Here is a 24,388-nt window from a genome sequence, read left to right on the forward strand (position 1 = left end):
AGTGGTGCAGAGTAGGGCAAAGTGCTGTAGAGTGGAGTGATGCAGAGTAGAGTGGCAGAGTTCAGTGGCATAGAATGATGCAGTAGTACATAGTACATTGGTGTATAGTACAGTGGTGGAGAGTGCAACACTACAGAGTAGAGTGTCAGTGCAGTGATGTAGAGTGGAGTAGAGTGGCACAGAGCAGTGGCGTAGAGTACAGTGGTACAGAGTAGAGGGCAGTGGCGTACAGTGCAGTTGTTTAGAGTGCCATTGGCGCAGAGTGCAGTGAGACTACAGACAAGTTATGGGTACATCACATCCTGTCAATAGGTGTGAGACTGTCACCCACACCATCTGCCCTGCCTCTTTAAAAAAAAATAGGTTGAAAGTCCATGGGCGGTTGGGGTAAGCCAGATGTTTTTGTTCAATTTGTTTAAAATTGCATAAGGTTAATTACCTTAATGTTTCCCAAACTGTTTGCCAGGGGTTTTGAAATGTTCAGAAACATAATCAAAATTTTGCTGTTACTTTCTCTTCAGGAAATATCGGGTAGATTTGGGTAGGGGTGATGGCCTTGCCGTGAAGGGCATTAATTTACTACTGATCAAGGACGTAATGTGACACCTGAATGTAGCACACCAGGAGGCAATCACAAAAGGTCCACAGTGAATAAATAGTGCTATGTTAAAAAAGAGTACATAAATGCACTGACAACATACTGAGGCATGGCCTCTCTTGCGTGTGTCTGTAAAACTGACGTTTGTTCTTGAATTTTTGTCCTGAATTTTTGTCCTGAATTTTGACCCTTTGTCCTGAATTTTTTACAGCCCTGTCCAGAATTTGCCTCAATGCCAGGTGGTCACCCTATTCCTACAGCTTACCTACTGAAGGAGGGATTGGAAGGGGCAGGTTGAAGATCCTGCATCAGTCGAGCAAGTGTCTACTCAGCTGACAATCACGTCCTGACATCATAGTTAACAAATACTAATATTTTGTTGGAACAATTAAGTGGACAAAATACAAACATATATAAAGGATTACATCATGGGACTACAGTTTACACTATTAGAAAGTGGATTGTATATCATAAACCATGTACAAGGACGGTTACCACTAGAAGCAGTCTTTATCCAACAGCCCACACTGTCAGATGTTTACGTTTCATTCACACCAAAATGTGATACTAATAACAGGAAAATATTTAACATGTGCGCACTGGAATGCCCCCATGATGCAGCTGATGACTAGACACTCCTGCCATTGCCCGAGTCAACTCGGATGGTCTGTTACAGAATACTGAAAACCCTGGCACCGCATAAATGCCTCTTAATTTTGAATGAATCATGGCTTTGTTTTTCCAGTCAGTTGCGTTTTCGTGGACTTTTCATTTTGTGTGCTCCCATGCATATCTTATGTAGCCACAAACGAGCATAGCCTATAGCACAGGTAGCCCTGTGCACGTGCCATCCTATGAACCAGCCTCCATGAATCAAATACAACCATCTTGCAAACACACCACAAGTGCACCAAATTCTGGCCTGCCTCGGTTTGAGAACATCCATAAATATCTACATTGCCTACCACTTCGCCTTAGTACACTAAGAATGTAGGGTCTCGTAGCAACTCTCTCACAACTTTAACCCCATCAATTAAGACTTTTTTATATTATCCATACTTGGAAACACTGAAGTTGTGTTGTGCACAAAACAAGCATTGCTCTTTAAATCGATTATCGCTAAAGAACGTAGCCAAACCGCTCCTAAGCGCTAATGAGGACCAGTGGTAAGAACTCACTCACTTTCAAAAAACACAGTCAATGTCACTGCGGGCTCAGTGTGAAGAGTCGAGAAGAGACTGTCTTGAAAGCGTCCTTTTAGAGACACTCTCCCTATTGATGATGACGTAATATACACACAATATAAAGAGTACTAAGGACATTTTACGAAAGTCAGAAAGTGCTTAAACAAAAAAAAAAAAATTATTGACGAACAGGGCCAGCTTTAGGACTGGTGGCGCCTCATCTCTCCATCGCTCCCCTTTCACATACAATCATGTGTTTTAAAGCACTTGTAGCTTTACTAATCCACTCAGCTAGCCACATAAAATGTAGGGGCATATTTAAGAGCCCCCTAGCGTCATTCTAACGCCACATTAGCGTCATTTTTTTTTTTACACTAATGTGGCGTTAGAAGGCCAAAAACGCTGTGTCATATTTATAAAGTGGCGCAAGGCATGCATTGTGCCACTTTGTATCCCTTTGCGCTACATTAGGCCTGCGCCAGGACTAATGTATGCAAAGGTGGCATTCCCCCATTAAGGGGGGCCAAAAAAATGGCGCAACGAAATCCAACAGATTTCTTTGCATCATTTTTTTCCGACACTTTAAGCGTCTCCTCAGAGCAGTCATTAAAAGGAGGCGTCTGTTGGTTACAAAGGGCCTCTGGGTGCTTTGCAGGAGTAGCATCAACATTTTTCATGCTAATCCCGCAAAGCACTGGAATAGCGTACAAATATTCTGACACTAATCCCCTAACTACCGCCTTGTTGCGCTGTATTTTAAATACAGCGCACACATGGTGGCATTAGGGGAGCGCTAAGGGGAGCAAGAAAAGTGGTGCATATTTAAGAGCCCCTAGTGCCATTCTAACGCCACATTAGTGTAATTTTTTAAAGATAATGTGCCGTTAGAAGGCCAAAAACGCTGCACCATATTTACAGAGTAACCCTCTGCGCTACATTATGCCTGCGCCAGGCATAATGCATGCAAAGGCGGGCATCCCCCAGTTAGGAGAGCTAAAACAAAAGGTGCAAAGAAATCTGACAGATTTCTTAGCGTCATTTTTTTCCTGCACTTTTAACACCTGCTCAGAGCAGGCATTAAAAGGTGGCTTCCATTGGTTGCAATGGGCCTCTGGGTGCTTTGCAGGATTAGCGTCAACATTTTTGATGCTAATCCTGCAAAGTGCCAGACTAGCATAAAAAATTCTGGCACTAGTCCCCTAACTACCGCCATGGTGTGCCGTATTTTAAATATGACGCACACATGGTGGTGTTGGGGGGGGCGCTAAGAGGTGCAAGAAAAGTGGTGCAGCACTGTGTCCAGCGCCACTTTTTTCAAATATGCCCCATAGGGCAGTGCTTAATTTGTAAATAAAAAGGTGCCGGTGCCGAAAGCCCTCCTCTTAAACAAGAGGCTGCTGCAATTAAATGTGTGAACACGGAATACAGAGGCAGTGTTTTCCTGAAGCCATCTCGGGCTTGTTCAATCCATTTACAGGCACTTCCTGCCCCTTCAGCTCACTGTTGTGGTTTTCTGCTTTTTCCCCACTGTGACGCTTTTTTGTTTCTCTCTTCCTCCGTCTTTCCCATATGTGTCTTTTTCTCGCAGTAAATGCTTGAGGCAGAAAAATAAGCGCTGGCCCTCAAAAATAAGTGTAGGTGCTCCGCACCGGAAACAACAAGCACAAATTAGGCACTGCCCTAGGGGCATATTTAAGCCCTAGTGCCATTCTAACACCACGTTAGTGTAATTTACTTACACTAATATGGCATTAGAAGGCCAAAAACGCTGCGCCATGTTTACAAAGGAGCGCAAAGCTTGCATTGCGCCACTTTGTAACCCTTTGCGCTACATTATGCCTGCGCCAGGCATAATGTATGTAAAGGTGGCATCCCCCCCGTTAGGGGGGCCAAAAAAATGACTTGTCATTTTTTTCTGGCCCTTTTAATGCCTGCTTTCTGCAGGCATTAAAAAGGAGGCTTCCATTGGTTACAATGGGCGACTGGGTGCTTTGCAAGATTAGCATAAACATTTTTGACGCTAGTCCTGCAAAGCGCCAGACTAACGTAAAGAATTATGACGCTAGTCCCCTAGCTGCCACCATGGTGCGCTATACTTTAAATATGACGCACACATGGTGGTGCTAGGGGGGCTCTAAAGGGTCCAAGAAAAGTGGCGCAGCACTGTGTGCAGCACCACTTTTCTTAGATATGCCCCAGACTTCTGTTTTTTTGCAGCAGGCATATTAACCCTCTATGCTACTTTATGTTGAGCCAGTGCTGCCACTAGGCAAAAGTCCCATCTCTCTCTCTCTCTCTATAGCAGGAACAATAATCACAAGAGATATCTTGACATTTTAATTGTTTCTTGAAGGCTAAACTCACAAGGAACTTTTCACTTTTCAGCAGGTGCTTTTAAATCTCAGGTTTCGGAAGATATTGCTAAACACAACGCGCCCCTGAGGTTAGCGCCCGGTGCGGTCGCACCCCTCGCACCGCCCAAAAGCTGGCCCTGATGACGAACAGATCGTCTCTCACAGGCTCTTGTCAGCAATGACCGATCCTCCCTCTCCCCTTGTGCTGTCAAGTCACACTTCTTCCACTAGAAGGCGTCTTACACATCTCTACGCCTGATATACAATGAAAGCCCTTTCCCCACAAGCATCCAAGATACTTCTGCATGAGCTCAAACTGCACTTCCACACCTGGGAAATCAATAGGGCAGCCCCACCTGGATGCAAACCATGGAGTGATTCATCTGTCTGACCAGCAGAAAAAAGGGAACATGACGCTCACAAAAAGGAATGTGTTGGGTGATAAAGCACCTCTCAGCCTCGGTGTTACACCACGACCTACGGACTAGGTTGTCATCCGAGGGTTTGTTCATGTTTAAAACAAAGAAGGAGCTGGAACAGCACAAGTTGCCCATGTTTTATGATGCGTTCCACCACTATTTGGAAATCAAAATACTGACCTACAAAACAGCGCATCCAATGTATCAACATTACTGTTATAACACAAAGGGGGTCATTCTGACCCTGGCGGCCGGTGACCGCCAGGGTCACCGACCACGGGAGCACCGCCAACAGGCTGGCGGTGCTCCCAAGGGCATTCTGTCCGCGGCGGTTCAGCCGCGGCCAGAAAGGGTAAACCGGCGGTCTCCCGCCGGTTTACCACTGCCCTACAGAATCCTCCATGGCGGCGGAGCGCGCTCCGCCGCCATGGGGATTCTGACACCCCCTACCGCCATCCTGTTCCTGGCGGGTCTCCCGCCAGGAACAGGATGGCGGTAGGGGGTGCCGCGGGGCCCCTGAGGGCCCCTGCAGTGCCCATGCCAAAGGCATGGGCACTGCAGGGGCCCCCGTAAGAGGGCCCCACAAAGTATTTCAGTGTCTGCAAAGCAGACACTGAAATACGCGACGGGTGCAACTGCACCCGTCGCACCTTCCCACTACGCCGGCTCCATTCGGAGCCGGCGTCCTCGTGGGAAGGTAGATTTGCCCTGGGCTGGCGGGCGGCCTTTTGGCGGCCACCCGCCAGCCCAGGGCAAATCTCAAAATACCCTCAGCGGTCTTGTGACCGCGGAGCGGTATTTTGACGGGGGAACATTGGCGGGCGGCCTCCGCCGCCCGCCAATGTTAGAATCACCCCCAAAGTATGTTACGGTAAGTGGATGTGGAGTAAGAATAGTAATTATACACTTACCGTGACAATATAGTGGTAGGCGCTACAGTGGATATAATACTTTTGTAGGTCGATATTTTGGCAACAAAACATTCTCTGACATTTGAACTGGTCGATGCTACATTCAAAAATGGCTTTGCTCCTAAAGAAACTTCTTGAGGCGCACAACCTTCTTGACCTCTCTCAACCATTGCTGGTCTCATACTCATGGCTCGATAGTTAGGACACGCCAGTGTTGTGGACGCCAAAACGTTTCCTAGTACTGCGGGTCGCACTAGTGTAGACTGGGCAGGGGGGACATTGCAACCTCATAATCTACAGGAGAGAAACGTACTTATACAGACGCACTGTTAGCCTATTGCGAACTAGCCCCCCATACTTTACTTGCTGGTGTTTAAGTGAGGGTTTATCAAACATGCCAAAGAAAACTGGCAAGGCCTAGCACACCCCCATCTAAACCCAACCCAGGAGGCCCTGCTGCAATAAAGTAAACAGAAGGGACGTCAATGGGTAAAAGAAGGGAATAAGCAATTCACAAGGAGGAAACTACGGCAGATCCATGCCTAAAACTGACGGAGTATAAAGCGGTCTTTTATTCACATGTTTTATAAGAACCAAGGGGCATGGCTACCTCCAAATACAATGAAGTCGAGTTTAAGTAGGTAGAATAACTTGGATATTAAACAACGTATGAGTTCTGCAGCGTGCAGGTCCGAATCTAAGCAGGGCAAACTGGGCCTTTGGCGTGTGATTGCCATATATTATCTATATATGTAATAATATTGAAGTGCAAGGTTAAGGCCAGTGGAATGAGCTACTTGGATGATTGCAAGTGTGCAACAAAATTGGTGGGTTCCTGTCTGGGATGTGCGGGCATCCCCCTATAACGGGGGGGGAGGAGGGGCGGGGCCACTTGCCAGTACATTACACACATATACAAATGCTCTCTGTAACATCTTCTATACATAAATTGGTATTATCAGGCGTTCTTAAACAACTCCTTTTAACGAGCTTTTTAGGGCAATGATATTTCATAGAAACTGCACCGTATAAAAAGCTGAACTTGAGTAAATGGCATTGTTATTGTAATCCTTATAGAGGTGGTAAAACGAAGCAAAGAACTATGGCTACCGATTCACCAAAATACGAAGGGCAGCGGAAGTAACGTCATGTAGGCTTCGAACCTCCACCCCCTAATGTCATCATAGGCTCCACCCCCTGTCCTATGCTATAGACCCCCAACAGCCTCTTATTTGCTGCTAATGCGCAGAGGGAAAAGCGAAGAGTGAAAACTATAGAAAGTAAACATGGTAGTGTTACCCGTCCACTCCATATTCTCTCAATACCTTCATGACTGTTGAGATTAGGAGTATCGAGAACATTTGGTCAGGGGTAGAAAAGCACGAGCCATGGGCAGCAACAACAGCTACACCTTACTGACAGTACAGGAAACATCAGTCAACACAACATGCACTTGGAATGCAGCAACAATCTGTACAGTAGGAGTTAATCAAAACATTACAAAAGTCTAAAATGCATACAGGAATAAAAGAAAAGTAACACAATCATATCTAAGGGTGCCACACCTATACTGCCAACCATAAATAAAGGCTATTCATGGCTGCCCTTCTTCCCTCACAAGGTCATATCTTTTTGATTAATATGTCACACAAAAGCATAAAATTGGCAGCTCTCATGCTCCCATTGCTATATTTTTCAGGTAATCCTTCATGTTAATAAAATGTCAGCATTGCATATTGATGGCTTACATGGTGCAATTTAATATTACACAGGTGTCAAGGTTTTGAAATGCCTATGTGTGGTATTTCCGGGCTGAGTTTTCTTTTGCTCATCGGGCCTATGTGAGCGAGTTCACTGCATAATGTGTGACACTTTGAGTGACACTGTATCATAAATACAGTTATTTTCAGATGTGGGGCCTAATGTCTCCAGTCTTCGTCCATATCCTGGATCCTGCATGTTTGCTTGCAGCTAAGGGCTCTTCACTGCCTCTTTGAGCTACAAGCAGTGTACAATAATTAAAAAGCATGTTGTGGACTGAACTCAGCTGGTTTGTGTGATTGATCTCCACCTGTGATGTGGGAGATTTCCTAATATACGTTCTGCTACCTCGAGATGCGTGACACCTGGCAAAGTTGATGCTACTTGATTAAAGACATTATATTGCGCCAGTAGATGACGTGTGGATTTTAAAAAGCTCACCAAGCCCCCAGTGCACAATGAAAGACATCACACATCACAGATGGCGTAACAAATGAACTAGAGAATGTCATCACTGGTGACGTAACAAATTATGCAGCAGGCAGATGTGGCAACTGTGGCAAATCCATTATTCTGCAAATAACACCTTAGCTACAGAATCACACAATCCCAGTGTCCCTGTTCACCGGCCACAACAATCAATCCATGAGCAATGACGACTGAATAAATAAAATCTAAATCATGTAGCCATGAAAAATTGTGCAACCCTTCTGGCCAATGACAAATGCATTAAGCAGAATAAATTAACTCCAAATGAATATATAACACATTAGCACAGATCCTATGTAAACGTCCATAAGTCTATCATTCTTACTCCATTCATCTGCTTCCTCTTGCCAGGTACGGCATCCTAGCAATGGGCTTGTATTTAAATATCTTAATGATAAAATAATAAAAACGAAATAGAACACACACAGAGCAATGTAGGTGTGCACATTTTTAAGATGCACCATCACTATCCTCTGAAAACTACTAGCATCCTGTTAGCACCTTCATCTGTGTCCTGGAACTATTGTAACCTCATACTGGAAGTGAAATACTTGTATGTTCTAGATTTGCATTGGATTTCAAAATAAAAGGTACAACTTCACTCTGCTGCCCCGAACCCACACCTTCGCCTCTTCCCTCGACAGAAACAACCTGCTCCTTTTGGTCTAGATCGGGGTCTGCAACTTTTTCTGTACGAAGAGCTGCTTACGTTCAGTGAAAAAACATCCCATGATTTTAGAGTTTTAATACTGACTACATCACCGTAGATTACATTAGTGCCCACCATATCCAGCAGTGATCACCTCTGTGCATCAGGCACGGTTTCCAGCATCAACGTAAACGTGTTTTGTCAACCTGGAATGCATGTACGTGGTTAATACATAACAGCCATAGATGCAATGGGCCCTGCACCAAATTAATATTAGTAATAAGTCTCCACAAATACCAGCTCATAAGTTTTGAAAATACACACACTTTTCAGTTTTGGCATACTTTTATTCATTCAACGAAGTGAAAGCTTCTCCTTTATTAGGCTCTGTTGTATTCAGAGGAGCTACTTGCGAGTAGCTGGAGAGCTGCCAAAAGACCCTACCATACTTGGTTGAGAAGCCTGATCTAGATCCCTCTCGGGTTATTGCAGCTCTCCAGGTGATGTGCTGGACTCTATCCCTCCAACAACCCTCCAGCACTTCATCCCCAAAACATCCACAGTTTGCTAGTATTTGTAAAGCTCTTAATATTCTTTGGCTGGTAGTGACACATAGTCATCTGCAAAGTAGTCTAATACAGGACCCCAACCCTTCTCATAGTGTTTCTCCTCTAATACAGCGTATGAGATCCAGTCCATCACCACAATATTGCATAATTTTGAAGGCCAGTTTTGTGTGGTATCAGGCCCGGTTCTAGCGGGTGGGCAGGTGAGCCAGGCCCTCCCAAACATGACTGTTGGCCCTCCCGGTAACAGCAAAAGAGGCCACAGAGAAAGCACTGGTTAAGTGCTTCCTCCATGTCGGCAAATGTGATTTTTTTTCACTTTTGTTTACTTTAATTATCAGTCAGGGGTCAACGAGAAATCTCTAGAATACATTTTATAGTGCATTGTTTTAATAATAGCTGTTTTATTTATGTACTGATGGGGAGGAAAAACACCTTTAGATGAGTTTCCCCTATTTTTATTTACTTACTGTCTGAGACAAAATACTTGGCGTGCTAGTAAAACCAAAACAGGCCAGTGGCAACGTTAACTCATGTCTTAGGCAAGCTGCAGGTGCATGTTGGGGAACAGGAGACAGGGGTTTACCTGCCAATGATGCAGCAGGTGCAGTGGCACCAGAGCTCAGGATTATAAACGGCCTTCTGCACCTCAATAATGGCTGTTTATATGTGGGGGTTCAGAGAATCGTATGTAGTTTAGTCTGTGAAGAAAACGTGCTGTAATATACTGTAGAATGGGGCATGCATTCTACTATTCAGATAGTGGCAGTTCATGCCTCATTCTATGAGCAGCCATTATGTGGAACCACAATTCCTACTAGAATATGTGTATCTGTCTGTTCTGTTCCAGATGATGTGGTAAGGTAAATTAACATTTTATCGCAAGTAAGAAATTGTGTTGGGCTTGTTTTATTCTCACCAGTGTGTTAGGTTACAAATGTGTGCATTTTATAATCTGATATTTTGTCACAGTATGTTGCACATTCCCAGATTGCAGTCATAGCCATTGGAATTATGCAATTGTGCGAGTATAGTGTTTTTTCTGCATAATTATGGATTTGTCGCATTTGCCACATAATCCATTCCTTGGTGCATAATCTGCAGATTTAAAAATGTTTCTAGCTTAAATGGATCAAACGGTGCTAAAAATACTGCAACACGTGTTGCAGCACAGTTGAAGGCCCTTCGCAAAGGCTGATTGGTCACTTTTATGTTGCTTATTGCTATACCTAGCTTGTAAACTTGTCCTACTGAAGTGCAACCTATGCCCAGATAGTGATAACAAGTGTAAAAATTGACAAATTCATAAAGTAATACCATGACAAAACTGTGCATAACTTAGCAAAGTTCTCTTCTGCCACATAATTTGGTCTTCCCCGCCGCATAATTTCAGTGGTCCTTTTTATAGTAATATTACTCTTCACATGCACTAGCAATGGTACTGATAAAAATTCAGTACAATAAAGAGCTACCAAGAATTATGCATTGTGGCCAGATATACACATGGTAGCATTAAGGCTAATTATATAAACTTACCTCAGAACTAAATAATTCATTCAACAGGTTTATTTAAAATTGATATCCCTAAACTTTTGCCACAAAGTACAATTTTCAGATAAACGGATAGTCTCTGCATACATCGCAGCATATACTTTATACAGCTATGTTAAAACCACATTTGTACAATTTTTAAGGTAACATTTCATCTGTTCTATTTGGCCATGTTTCCTAAATAGTATTTGGTTACTTTTTACATTTAACTGCATAGCACAAGGTTTGATAAGGTATGCTGTTAGAGTGAGGGTTTGCACAGCCGATGATTCATGCACAGAAGCTGCAGAGCATGTGGTCTTTCGACTTTCAGGACCCAAAGCTGCATCACAAACACATGAATAAACACCATATTTATACCCATACACACAACACATAAGCACACTCACACCAGGCTCAAACGAACGCTGCACACAGAAACACATACACCAGACTGGCCATGCCACACACGTGCAAAAACACCACACGAACCCACACATACAATACTCACTCAAACTGCACATGTACCTTTGTAGATCCCATATACTAGAGATACACAAGCCCAAACGTTCACTATTCACAAACAGGGCCTCAAAACCTGCAAGCCCCACAAGCTCTCCCTGCTTCTCTCACCTTAGATGAATCTGCCTAGAATATACACACATCACCATGACCAATGAATGAAGTCAAACTGCCTGAAATTAAACAGTGAGAAGTCTGAAGTTGTGATCTCTGGGGAGAGCTCTTCTCCATGTGACTACACTGGTGGCCAACAGAGCTTGGAGCTACTCCCATCACCCATGCCAGGAACCGCACAATCATCACCGACTGCAACTTGACATGACAGCCCAAGTCATAGATGTCAACACCTCATCCTTCCACATCCTGAAGAAACATATCTCACCTCACATCGTGGATCTACACTGATACAGATGTTCCCACCATTTGTGAAATGGTGCATGATTATGCTGAAGCTTTTACAGTACTTCATGAAATGTATGTATCTGGAGTTGTTATATGGATTGCAACTGCAGCCTTTAAGAGCACTTTTTCAATGCTATCATCTGTCATCACACCTTTCTGTCGCACAAGAGTGGAAACAGAATTTGACTATTTTAGCACATGAGCTGGAGCTCATAGCAAACCTATGTATGGGAGAGTCTGTAAGAGTTTTCAAAGAACAGGGCCTGTAATACAAACAGGGAGCACTGTCCCGGTCTGCGTCACTGTGCACCTTTAAACAGGTGTACTGGGCGCAAACCGTAGCAGTGCACATTGTTACAATTAATACGCTGCCCTCAAGACAGCCGGGATCTCGTGCCTGCCCTCGGGCATCGCTTCCAATGAAATACGGAATGGCTTTCCATAAGTATAGAAATCATGTGTTTCACAATACAGGCAGCTTGCTGCCTCCAATTTAAAAAGGAGAGAGAGATCCCCTTGCGGGCAGGTGCAGTTAGTGACGGCAGGGCAATGTCTGGGGTTGCATGCTGGCCCCTTGGGACCCACAGTAGGCTGGCTTAAGGAGGCACACAGACTGTGCACCACCTTTTTGTGGCATATTGTCAGTGCGCATCCAGAGGTACTTTTTGCCCCTGTGCCCGCATCCAGGATATAGGGTGGGTGCTGTGTCAAAGTCATTCCCTCATTTACATGGGGCCCTGCTCCCACGAAAAGGAGGGAATGTGCTCTGAAGATAGGGCTGGTTCTACATGAAGATCCAGCGCAATCAGTATTAAAGAAGTGGCTGCAAAAGTGGCCATCTTCTGGAATACCATAGTGTCCCAGGGTGCACAAACAGGGCTGTTGAATGAGACGCTGGGTGCTCCCAGCCAATCCCAACGCTGCTCTGAGTAGTGTCAGTATTGGCCGCAGAGCAGACTGGGAGCCTGTGCCTGCTGAGGAGACTGAGGAACAGCAGTGCGGTGCGGAGGTAATTTTTTATTATGTTATTTTTTTCAAAATTTGTATCTGTTCCCTCTCCACTCCCACGCACCGGCCCGCCCCTTCAAAGTGCAGCAAGCCGCTACTGTGCGATACAACCTAGAAAGTTACCTCTTTGACTGCAATTACCAGGTTTACAATTGGCAGACACAACAACTGCTCTTAGGTATCAAGATTACTGCTGGAAGTTATGAGGGTTGGGCCTGATGAAAATAGACATCAGCTTTTACTCTCAAATAACTCCCCACGTGCTCTGTAGGATTAGTGCTTGTAAGCTACCTCCAGAAATTGTCTAAATTTGGGCACACATTGGCCCACCCAAACGCACCCTTGGCCCATCGAAATATAAATTCCTGGAACTGGGCCTCCGTAGTAGAAGGCAGACTTCTATCCACTTTGTTGATTAGCACCTGCTTGGAAGTGAGCAACAGAGAGTTTACCAGGGGGGCCGTCACTTCCGCAGTCCCTGCGACCTCAGGCAACCACCACCATACCACACTTGGAGACGTGTCAGTAAGCGGTTCTGTTGCCAGCAGCATCTCTAGTTAAACACTTTCGAAAAGGAGTAAAAATGGTCGGAGAATGGCAGGCCTACCCATTAAAGAACCCTAGTACAAACGGATAAACGAGTTTTATCAAACGGGCAGCTTCAAGGAAAAATATGCTCTCATTGAAGTAAACGGAAGTTTTTTTTTATACAAATGCAAAATGTCCAAAAACATTAACAATGACCAACAGATAAGCAAAGAAGTCAAAACAAGAGAAATACACCACGTACACAAGAGACCTTTCTCCGATTGGTGCCTTTACATGCGACAGACACTTAATCAAGAGCAGCTGGTCAAAGCTTGGTAGAAACACTGCAAATCATACTTCTAGTCCATCGCAAGAAATGACTCGAGTACGCACACATTAAAGCCAAAAACAAGACCAGAAAGCCACGAACCCGAGACACACCTGTCCTCGCTTTAAGGAACATCCACAGTTGTACGATGTCCCTGCACAGCAGAGAGATGAGGCTTAAATTCATGGTGTCGCCCATGGGTGCAGCCGTGGCCGGTGAGCCGGCTAGCCCGGAGCCCGCCGCTGAACGGAGACCTCCATCTCTCCGCCGGCGCCTCTCGCGGGGCGCAATACCTGCCTTCCAGTTCCAGCCGAGCCAGGGCTCCTTTCAAGCCGGCTTAGAGGGCCACAGAGGGCGGCTGCGCCCGGCTCACACGTCGCCGTCTGCCCTGCAGCCAATAAACAGAAATAACTCGCAGACAGTTGTACACCTGCTCCTGACGAGGGACGCGCAGGCGGCCTCGGGGGCTGTGAACAAAATTCAGTCTTGAACAACCTGTCCGGTTCTGGGCGCCGGCCGCCCGTCCGGAGCCTCCCTGCGGCACCCCCAGGCCGAGCAAATGGTAACCTGCCCGGGAGGCGGCTTCAGCCCGGGGGTGCGGGGGTGTGAGGAGAGACGGGCAGCTGTCACAGTCAGGGGGGTGGGGGCACCGCCTTCTTTCAAAACGCGCACACCTCCGTGTAATTAAAAAAAAAAAAACTGCCCTTAGCTCGCACGGATGCAACGGGATTTGCGCCTGATCTCCGACAACGCAGCCCCCGTGTGCGCACTGAGACTGTCAGGGGCGGCCTCGGCCCCCGCCCCGCCATTGGGCGGAAAGGCTTGGCACCGTTTAATGGATTTGCTCAAGGAGCAGCGCTGCCACTGGCATGGTGGTTTCGGAGAGTGCCCTGGCTGGGGGCCAGGGGCGAAGCGGAGTAAAACTTCACACGGTGCGTTCTCCAAAGGGCAAGTCCGGCTCGGGCGAGTTAACTGTTAATGGATCTGCTGATGCCTCGGATGCATCGCCTGACCAACTGTGCGAATTCCAGTCGAGGCATTGTTACTCGAGGTATTTATGAAAGGATCCTCGCCGTGCAGAGTGTATGCTTTACAGTATGTTCCTTCGGAATACACATAAAAGAAACACATATATGGAGAATGTTTGTTTTCTTCCTGAACGTCCGACTCATTGTAAGCATTCGCCACATGTCGATATGTCCCCACATTGCACAAGCCTAAAGACTTTATGAACATGCTCCATTTCCCTTTTCCTTCGTGTGTTCCTTAGAGACGGCATCGGGAAGTGGACCCGTGCCAGCTGTTTGCTCAGTACTCCGCCCTGCTGTCAGCGGGACACCAGCGTGTAGGGCCCTAATCCAGAAAATATCATTCATAAACTACAGATGGCCACCAGGAGTGTGAAAGTCAGGACGGCGCGGGCAGGCCAATAATTTGGGTATGGAGTTTCAAGGCATTTGACTAAGGTATATGAGCAAGCATTGGCAAAGCCAAAAGGCAACCCGATGGAGTTGTGCGTCTGGAGTGGACCACATTATGCGTCAAGGATACACACATTACACGCCAAAAAATTCCAAATTCAGAGGTATAATGCAGCACATTTTGTGATAGTATTAATTCATGATTTTGTCGTTTATATATACCGTAACACTCTTTGGGCAAATATTTCCACCTTATTAAGACTATTTTACCACTCAAATACAACAATAAACAATTGAATGATGATTAGTCAATCTGTGATTAGAGTTTTACAATGTGCAGAAACACAGGATGCAATGTTTTCAATAACATTTTAACAGTTTGAGCTAGAAACATTTTTTGTTAAACTCTACAGATTATGCAAAAGATGATGCTTATGTGGTAAATCCATACTTACATAGAAAACACTACAGCCACAGAATCACAAAATTCGAGTGGCTCTGCAAAATAGGTATTGCCTTTGAACGAAAGAGGCAAAGCCCTCAGGTGGGGCCGGTATCTGGCACGGTGGAGAGGGTTACCAACAGCATTTGCCACTTTGCTGTTGCCGGAGACAAGGAAAAGTGCAGTTGCTGCCATTTGGCTGCCATGGAAACGCAGGGTTGCCTGGGCGGCTGACAGGGGGATTGAAAGTGGCATTTAATACTGCGGTCCTATTGGCACACACATGACGTCCTAGCGCTGTGCCCCTGCGACCGTCAACGCACCCTGCTGACCTGGAGTTAAGCTTCAGCAGAGCTGCTGCAAATTAAGCCAAAGTCCAGGTCCTGCAAAACCAATCTAACAAATGAGATGAACAAGAAAGCTAACACATGATTCACAATGAGCAGATGCAAAACCAGCTCTAGGTATTGATATTATAAACTACAGAGGTTCAAAAACAGGTTACTAAAAGCTTTCTGTAAGCATGACCTAAAAAGTCTTTGTTTACAGATGCAACAAGCAGAGCTGGAATAAGTGTTAGAGATAGCAGGCAGCAAGAAAATAAAGAGAAGATTTCTGAAAACCTGTTGGGCATTTTCTTTCAGGGGAGGGCAAAAGAGAGATGATGGCAGGCTCTGAACATTAGCTACCACTGAGTGAACAACCAGCTCACCTCTCTAGCTCTGGTGCATACATTTACAAATAAAAATAATTTCACACTGGACAGAAATCAAAATGTGATAAGGTAAGAGCTGGGATGTGCATTAGGCAAATGCATGAGTCACTAGATATCTCTGCGTCTTTAGGGACAATAATTTCCAGTTCTGGGTTTTAATATGATAATCCAATGCACTATAGGATTTTTAATCCTTGAAAGTTTAGTTTAAACTGACTTGCAGAAGTGAAGTCCTGGGTAGAATGTGGTGTACCTTATGACATAGTCATTTTGAAACCTAAATGCTCGTTCATCAGTTCCTGTTCACAGGTGGTTTACTTCCACCACCATACCGTAAAGGTTTTTCATTGCAAAGACTTATATAGCTGCTTTTTCATCTTCTCTGGTCTGTACTTCTCTGCAGTGCAGCAAAGGCCATTTTACAAGAGATTCTACTGAACCGTATCAACGTAAGCCGCCGGCTAACAGTGCAAGTCCCAGAGTGGACAAGAAGGGTGAGTAGAAGAAGATTCAGAGTGACAGGGTTGAGGAACATATATGTAAGGGGCGATCAGCCTGTGAGTGGGCTGGAGAGTTTTCTTCCACTAACCAAAATGCTGCTTTCTTCCCCTGCTTCTTTCTTCACAAGAAGATTTTGCACCTCAGCTAGCCTGCAGAGTCCAATCTACATTTACACAGATTTGTCACTGCAGTGAATGAGCAGGAAACTCAGTGGTGGGATTTCAGCTAAAATTATAGATTTTGAAGGAGGATTTGCTGGCAACTGGCATCTGCCACTGGAATTTCCCATAAAGGTTTTTGTTGGGTAGATCATTTCCTCCAATATATGCAGATACTGCAAAAGTATGTCCAATGTGGTTGTGCAGTATTAGTAGCCACAATCACATCCCAAAGTCCTGCTCTGGAGGATTCCATGCATGGGAGGCATTTAATTTTTACCTTTTTCTGCTGTTTCTTCCTGGCTTGTGCATGCGCACCTGGTCCTTAGTAAGCTTACAAGGGGACGCATATAGGCCAATGAACCTTTTGGATCGCATGGAGTATCCTAGCTAATTAGTAATCGATGAACATCAATTATCAACGTAATCAATCGACTACCATTAAGAGAATCATTAAGCATGAGACAATATATCTACATTTCATGAAACTCAATTATACGTTTTATCAACTTTATTTCCCTATTAGTTACAATACTAAGTCATCAGGTTAGATCAAACTTTATTCAATCCACTAAGAATTAGTTCTTTAATGATCACCAATAACATAATCTAATCAAAAATTGAGAAAACATATGCTCGAATGCCTCAGCATAAGCCAACAAAGATTAATATAAGGCATTAATAGCAGAGTTCGGCAATCAGTCCGTCAATCATTTGTCACTGTCAATGTCACCCAAAAGATCCTTACCTAACCCAGATTAGCATTTAGCATGTGGGACTTCATGCAAAAACAATTTAGAAAACATGAATTTGGAAAACATCTAGCTAAGAGAAAAACTATAAAACAGTGCAGTTGGTACCTAGAAAGAAAGGCATAAAAGTTAATCAGGCAGATTGTCATAGCTACCTATCCACGAAATGGATCAGCAACAAAGTCAGTCTTCGTCCTCAGGTCATCAATCGATCAGCAACGTATCAAGCTCTCAAGAGCATGAGCCCAATAATAGAAACTTGAACCGCGTCTCTTGACGTCATCAATTCTCCCCTCGCATTTGAAGTTTTAGCCCCTTGTCATCACTTTTTATTAGAGTTTTTCAGTCCATCCCCCAATTCCTAATTGGTCAGTCAATCAGCAGATATGACTCTAACCTATAATATTAATTTTACAAATCTATGAATTCTAATATTTCTCCATCCCCAATTAGATGATTGGTTCGCTGTACGATGCCCTCATCATCCGGCTCATCAGGTATAGAAAATGTTGCATCTTCTTCTCCAGTCAGTGCTTCTATTGTTTGAGTCCTGGGAAAGTACATCTCGTCTACTTTTCACATAATTGTTTCAATTTGATTCCATCATCTCCGGTCTTTCAGTACATTGCAGAACATTCTAGCTAAGCAAACTTTAACACTGGGTGGTTCAAGGTCAGTCTACTCTCTCAACTTCTCTTCAGCATGCTCTAATAATTCAGCTTCTGTATGAGGCTTGGTAAAACTAAGCCTCAGCTTTGGATAAGTTAATTCTACAATATAATGCAAAACATAGGTAATATATTTCAATATGACATATTACTACATTATTATTATACATTTGCATTATTTCACACATTTTTAGTTGGTTTAGTACAAGTTCGTATACGTGGCTGACATACCCCGTGGGCACATTTTCAAAACATGCACATTAATTTTTCTCTACGATTAATTTCTCTATGAACTTTTATAAACCATAACATATAAGCATTTATTAATAATTTCTAATTAGCATATCTACGTCAACACTTGCATGGAGGACATTTCCAACAGGAAGCTAACCACTATGATAAATGTTTGGCCCCAGAAGGCTAGTTTACCATGACCTAAATCTTTGATTGAACCATTATTTATAAATTGAAAGATGGAAACCCTGCTGAAGCTAGCATAGCAGTTTTATCGCAGATTGGTACATCTCTAAATAAGTAATTGGAATGACGATAGCTGTATTTTCTTTGGTGCATTTATTGTGATTGATTTAGAAGGATCTGTCACTAAGCATTAACTGAGTAGTTGCAAGCCCTTCAAATGTGGGGAGTCTTGGTGAATGTACTACATTCACTTAAGCTCAAATATCAAACATGGGTGACAGCTGTGGCAATTCATGATGGATTGGGTTTAATGGTGTGAGTTTTTGTAAGTTTGTGTAAGGGGATGTAGCACGGTACTGACATCAAATGGACAGTTAGACTGAAAGTTCGATGTGCGAGTAGCTCTCTGGTTCTGGAAGCGGTTCTGCATCATTGGTTATTACCAACATAAAGATCTGTTGTTGTGGTCACCTTTTTCACTGAAATGCTAATAAACCTGTGCATCTGATAAGTGATCTGAGCCGATCACCATCTATTGGAAAGGAACGGCAAACTTGATCCGAACAGTGAACAACTGACTTCAAGCCACTGTGTGCCCTACACCATTCAGGCACTTCCATTCTGGCTACTTTAAACAAATAACACAAGCTGTTCACTCAAGTATCCTCCAGCCAAGGAAGCAGGTATAGCTGATGTAGTATACAAAATATTTCAAAGTCAATATTAGAAGCATTCCAGTTTATGCAGTTCTGCACTGGTCTGCTTTAGATTTTTTTTAAAATTATTATTACGTTGTCCCCATATGCTCTTTGGCTTTTCCTTCTTTTCCACCAAGGATGTTGCTATAAGATGCTATAATTCCCCTGATAATTCCTCATTACTCAGGTGATTCTCAGGTTTTGTCCCGTACTCTACATTTATTCCTTGCTTCTGAGTTAACAAGACTCACAGTACTGCTAACTTGAGCATAGGAGAAAATAACATCTCCCACAACAGAGAGCTTGTAAGGAGGTACTAAGGATACCTTCCGCTACTGTCATTCTGCTATAAAAAACCCATGGGTGCCAGTTCATTTACCAAATACCTGGCCAAAAAATACATCCCCCACAATTGCTCACCCCCTTCACTCATTCCTCTTTTGATCTTTCTCCTGCTCCTCCTTTCTACTTGGGCTGCTAAAATCAAACTTACAGAATAATTTATTTTTACATTTCAAAATATATTGTTCCAACAAAAATGTGCGGTCAATGGGGCGGTGGGTACTTTTTGCTCCTAGTTTGGCGATATAGTACATTCATTGGATTGAAAAGAAATTTGTCTTGAAGGTTACGGTGCCACATTTCCACTGCGTGAGAGTATGGTGCTGCTACATCAATAACATTTTCTTTATTTAAGAGTGATGACTCGGAGCTCATGAATTTTACAAATTTGCTACAATCGAGTGATATAAATCTGAAATTTACAAGTCATTTTGACAGGAATAGGGCACCTCTTCAAGACCACTAAATTAAGCATCAAGGTGACTAACCCTTCCCTGATTTGTATATGAAACCAGCAGAAAGAAATTATCTGCTTCAGTATAGCAGTGTCCACCCAGACTCTTTGAAACTATTATGGGCATGCTGCAATATTACAGGTAAGTCTATTGACTCAGCATATCTTCATAGAATACTACAAGCAGCTTGAAAAAATAGCTAAATATTATGAACAGGATGCACTGTTAATATCCAAAGAGTTCAGGCTTACAGATGAGCAAACAAATGGTTTTGTTTCATACTGGAACCAAACGAGTACAACTGTAACTTATTTGATCAGATGAGTCTGGTCCGTTCTTAATGTTTTTCAGTCATGGCAGATTGAATATTCTTTCACACCATATAGTAGAAAGAGAACTTTAAACAACACATCCACCTTTGACTGAAATGTGGGGCTTAGAAAGATTCACAGCTATTTCTGGGAGGTTGTAGTATTTGCCATTTTTTTACATCTACTAAGTGAGATATGACTTTGAAAAGAAAATATATTATTTTAGGAGATCATATGAACTGTAACAGTCCTTGTGCCCTATATGTAGTGGAATGTGCTTGAAGTTTACAATAAATAGGATAGACAAGTTGACAAATACTTAATCGCATTGTTAAACATAGATTATGTACTCAGAACTAATGGGCCAGGACACATTGCTTGCATATTTCATGCAAGCGATTGCCAATAGCTGAGGTTAATTCAGCAGTCCATCCATCACTTTGTTGTTTTTGTATCTGATGACCTAAGTGCCCTGGGTATACCCAGATGTGGGTCTTGGGCTCACTGTGCCACTGGAACCAAGCTATACCCTGCTAAAAATCCCATAACAAGGGTGAAACTGGTCCTGGGTCGGTCTTAATAGTTAGGACAAGGCTGTTCCAGTTTGAGCAGAGCAAGACTGATTTGCATATGGCTGGGTCCAAACTGAAGTGACATCGTGTGCAAGATAACAATGGATTGGGATGCAACCACTAGTAATTACCAGTGGCTGAGATTCATTCAAGCCTTCCACCCATCACTTTGTGTTTTTGTATTTGGCACCCTAAGTGTGCCAGGTATGCCCAGAGGTGGATCCCAGGCTCACTGTGCCGCTGTGATCAAGTACACCCGACTGAAGAGTCCATATCAAGGGTGAAACCGGTCCCAGGTTGGTGGTCCAGTTCAGAGAGAATCTGGCCTGGCAGTTCGGGCTAGACTGTTTGCATGAGGAGCAGGGTCAAGACTTATTTGTATATGGCTGGATCCAAAGTGAGATGGCAAGGTGGGTGAAAAAAACGATGGAATGGGATGCGGCCCAAGCAATTTGCAGTCACTGAGATTAATTCAAGCATTCCATCCATCACTTGGTTGTTTTTGCATATTTCATGCAGCAGAAGCATTAGGCAAATGACAGTGAATGGCATGTTCTGCAAAAGTTGTCTTTATTTTCAGGACTTATGTTTCAAGGTAGCTTACAATTCAGGTGGCACACTGGATTTTGAGAACAGTGTTGACAATGGTCTGAATGAAGAGCTTGCACGGGAAGATCTGATACACGAGTAGCTTGTCATCCAAGGACATTGAGCAAAGGAGGTCATCCGATCTTTGGTACTTTTAATTTAGCAAGACTCTACTCCTCTGTTTTTGATGAACATTTTTTGGTTTAAACTGAACATCTCAGAGGTACTTTCCCTTAATTACCTTTACCTAAATTACATTTTACAGTATTGAATGATAACTTATTTTGCGGACTGTTTTTTGAAAAACTAAAACTCAAAGTGGACATAAGAAAATCTCTTTGAAGAGTAATTTGTTTTCTACAAGTGTGGCTTTGTTTCTCCCTGGTTAGCATTTGATTTTTATTCTATTGTTTATTTGGTGCCCAAAATTAGTGGGCTAGCATTAACATCAGATGACATATTCTGGGGCTTACCAGGCATTAAGAATCCTAGGTGAAGGAGACGGAGACTGTAGCCATTCGGTGGTTTCTCAATTACTGATGATAAATTCTGTTTTCGAGTGTGATGGACCTGAATGGATTGTTAATACACCATTTTTGGAAACAGTGAATGCAGTCAATGCTCGTTAGCGCTGAATTGCTTTTTAAATGGTTAGTGGCCTAATTTCAATATTGCCAGTGACATCAGGGCACTGGGTATCATGAACAGCAAGAGGGCCATAAGTCAAATAACTGCATTCTATAGTTTGTGTTGAGTTGACTAATAAATAATTAGTGGTTTAGTTTCAATCTTGGTAATGAGGTAAATTTACAGACTACCGAAAAATTATGAGGCATCTTTATGTGGGCTTGACTGGAAGTTAAATAATTGGATTATGTGTGAGTTCTTGAAGGAAATGAAGAAGGAAGCAGTTTCATCAGTTGTCTAGTAGAAGACCTGATTTCGGACTGGTTAGCAGGCTAGCGCAGATCTCTGAAGTGATGCTAGGAATCTGGATAACACATAACTGACTGGAAGTTACTGGGACTGAGCAAGTGTTGGTTAGTCTTTTATTCTTTTGGCGCATCACTGGCGTTTCAATTGACCTCAAATTTTTTGAGAGTATAAAGTAGGAGCATTGACTATTCTGTGGAGTTGGTATGATCGCAGATGTTATTGCATGATCCTGTGGCACTTTGACACTGTGAATAAGGACAAATGGTGGAGGACTAGCATTGTAGATATTCTCTGAGCAGTATGGCTTTGTCGTAGCCGTTTTTTTGTTGAGATGTACACATAATTTTATTATTACTGTGTCACAGCTACAGTGAACAGATCCATGCTTGAAATTATTTGTAATTATTAGCCACCCTAGTTCATTTCCAAAAGTAAGTGAACAAGTGTGTGAACCATTTCTGTGATTCGTGTGCTCAATACAACATAATTTATCTCTGATAGTACATATTTCCCTTTCTTATAAGTATTTCAATTCCATTTCGAATAAGTGAGTTTGATGTTGTGATTTCATTTGATTTTTAAGTGACAAGAAATAAATTCATTTCTCGGCATTATTTCCTATTATGTCAGACTGAGAAAAATGGTTGGGGAATGGTATCTTGCGAACATGTTTTTGCAAGCGCTAATGTTGTTATTAAAAATGCTCATAATAATGTGCTTTTATTTTTCTTTTATGGCTTTTAACCAAATGAAGAATTTACTGACTGACAATTATGTCATAAAAACTGAATGCCATCCACTAAAAAGAGTTAATTGCTGTGCGCTAATGACTAATACATCATAAATTACATTCAATTATCATTTGGTTGATACCGTTTATATTTATAATATTGTATATTAAAGGTGGTACGAAAAGCAGTTGTATTGATACAATGTTCGATATGCAATCACGCTGATGAATTAGTTTAGATAAAATTATGTATTTTTATATCTAAAAATACAATACATTAACATGTGTTTTGTACTTTATTCTTTGACCACCCTATTGTCAAATTCATGTAAGACATGTTGTGGTACCAATGTGTGTTGTTTATTTAGTAAGTCTACGTTTGGGTTTTAACATATCTGTAAGTCATTTTGGATTTTAAAACAGGTGCATGTATTAAATGCACATGACATTTTAAACATCTGTTCTGATGAAGAATGAAATTTAGAATAATCTTAAGGTCCCAAATGTCGATGGCACCACATCTAGAGGGATTCATTGGACAGTCAAATTGATTTTTTTTAAGTTTAGTTCTGTCAATTTTATATATATATATATTATATAGTGAGGGGTAATTATGTCAAAGCCTTCTTACCTGACAGAATAGTATTTTACTCTACAGGTGAGTAAATTAACACCTCATTTTAGTGGTTTTTGATGTAATTGGTGCTATTGGACTATCATAAACATTTTATGTCATTCTGACATGAATATAACCTCTAGGGTGGTATTTTTTAATAATTCTGTATGTTTTGAAAACTAATGACTGTTTGAGACTTGCAGTGAATGGTTTGGATTTTTTTTTTTGGTCATCTTGTGCACAGCATTCATGCTATGTGATATGTGCGTATTTCACAATTCCCTACCCTTTGGTCCCCCTCCAGGTATATTTCAATAAATTCCTAAAGAACCACTCATACTGTTTTCCATGAAGACTATACACTTTATTTCACCATCACTTCTTTGCACTCCAGAATAGCACATTACTTATAAAGTCTGCATGTGCAATTTCCTCCAAGTAAAACCTGGAGGAAATGGCAGGTGAAAAAAACCCATCAGGAATGAGTAGTATTTACACTTATCTCAGAACTGCCATAAAGTAAATCTAAAACGGTCACAAAAAACACTTGCAGCCAAGTTTAAATTTGGCATGTAATGGCACCGTGCCAGTCCTGGCAAGCATACTGTATACTACACATACTCTAGGGGGCTTTCGTTCAGCCCATTGGGGTGTGCAATACATCATCATTACAAGTTCTCATCCCCTCTTCTTTACATCCTGGTTTCTGCAATCCAATCTGAATTGGACCTCACAAGCTGTATGTATACTATGTACACCACCTCATGCCCCTAGCTATCCTGTTGCAATGGTCAACAAAGCAAAGGCAGAATGT

General features: G+C 42.8%; 1 protein-coding gene across 27 annotated transcripts in view; it reads right to left on the reverse strand.

Annotated features, from left to right (window-relative positions):
* The window catches only part of MCF2L (MCF.2 cell line derived transforming sequence like), an 828,274-nt gene that overhangs the window by 454,441 nt on the left and 349,445 nt on the right, over nt 1-24,388 (reverse strand). For 2 of the 27 annotated variants that reach the window (XM_069204977.1, XM_069204969.1), the window contains exon 1: nt 13,363-14,013. The exons of 24 other annotated variants lie outside the window; for them this stretch is intronic. In XM_069204977.1, the coding sequence (XP_069061078.1) occupies nt 13,363-13,447 (85 nt within the window). In that variant the 5' untranslated portion in view covers nt 13,448-14,013. Of the gene's footprint in view, nt 1-13,362; nt 14,016-24,388 lie in introns of those variants that run through there. One more of the 27 variants, XM_069204971.1, reaches the window with a different exon arrangement.

Source organism: Pleurodeles waltl, chromosome 8, assembly GCF_031143425.1.
Source record: "Pleurodeles waltl isolate 20211129_DDA chromosome 8, aPleWal1.hap1.20221129, whole genome shotgun sequence".
NCBI classification, from domain to species: Eukaryota; Metazoa; Chordata; class Amphibia; order Caudata; family Salamandridae; genus Pleurodeles; species Pleurodeles waltl.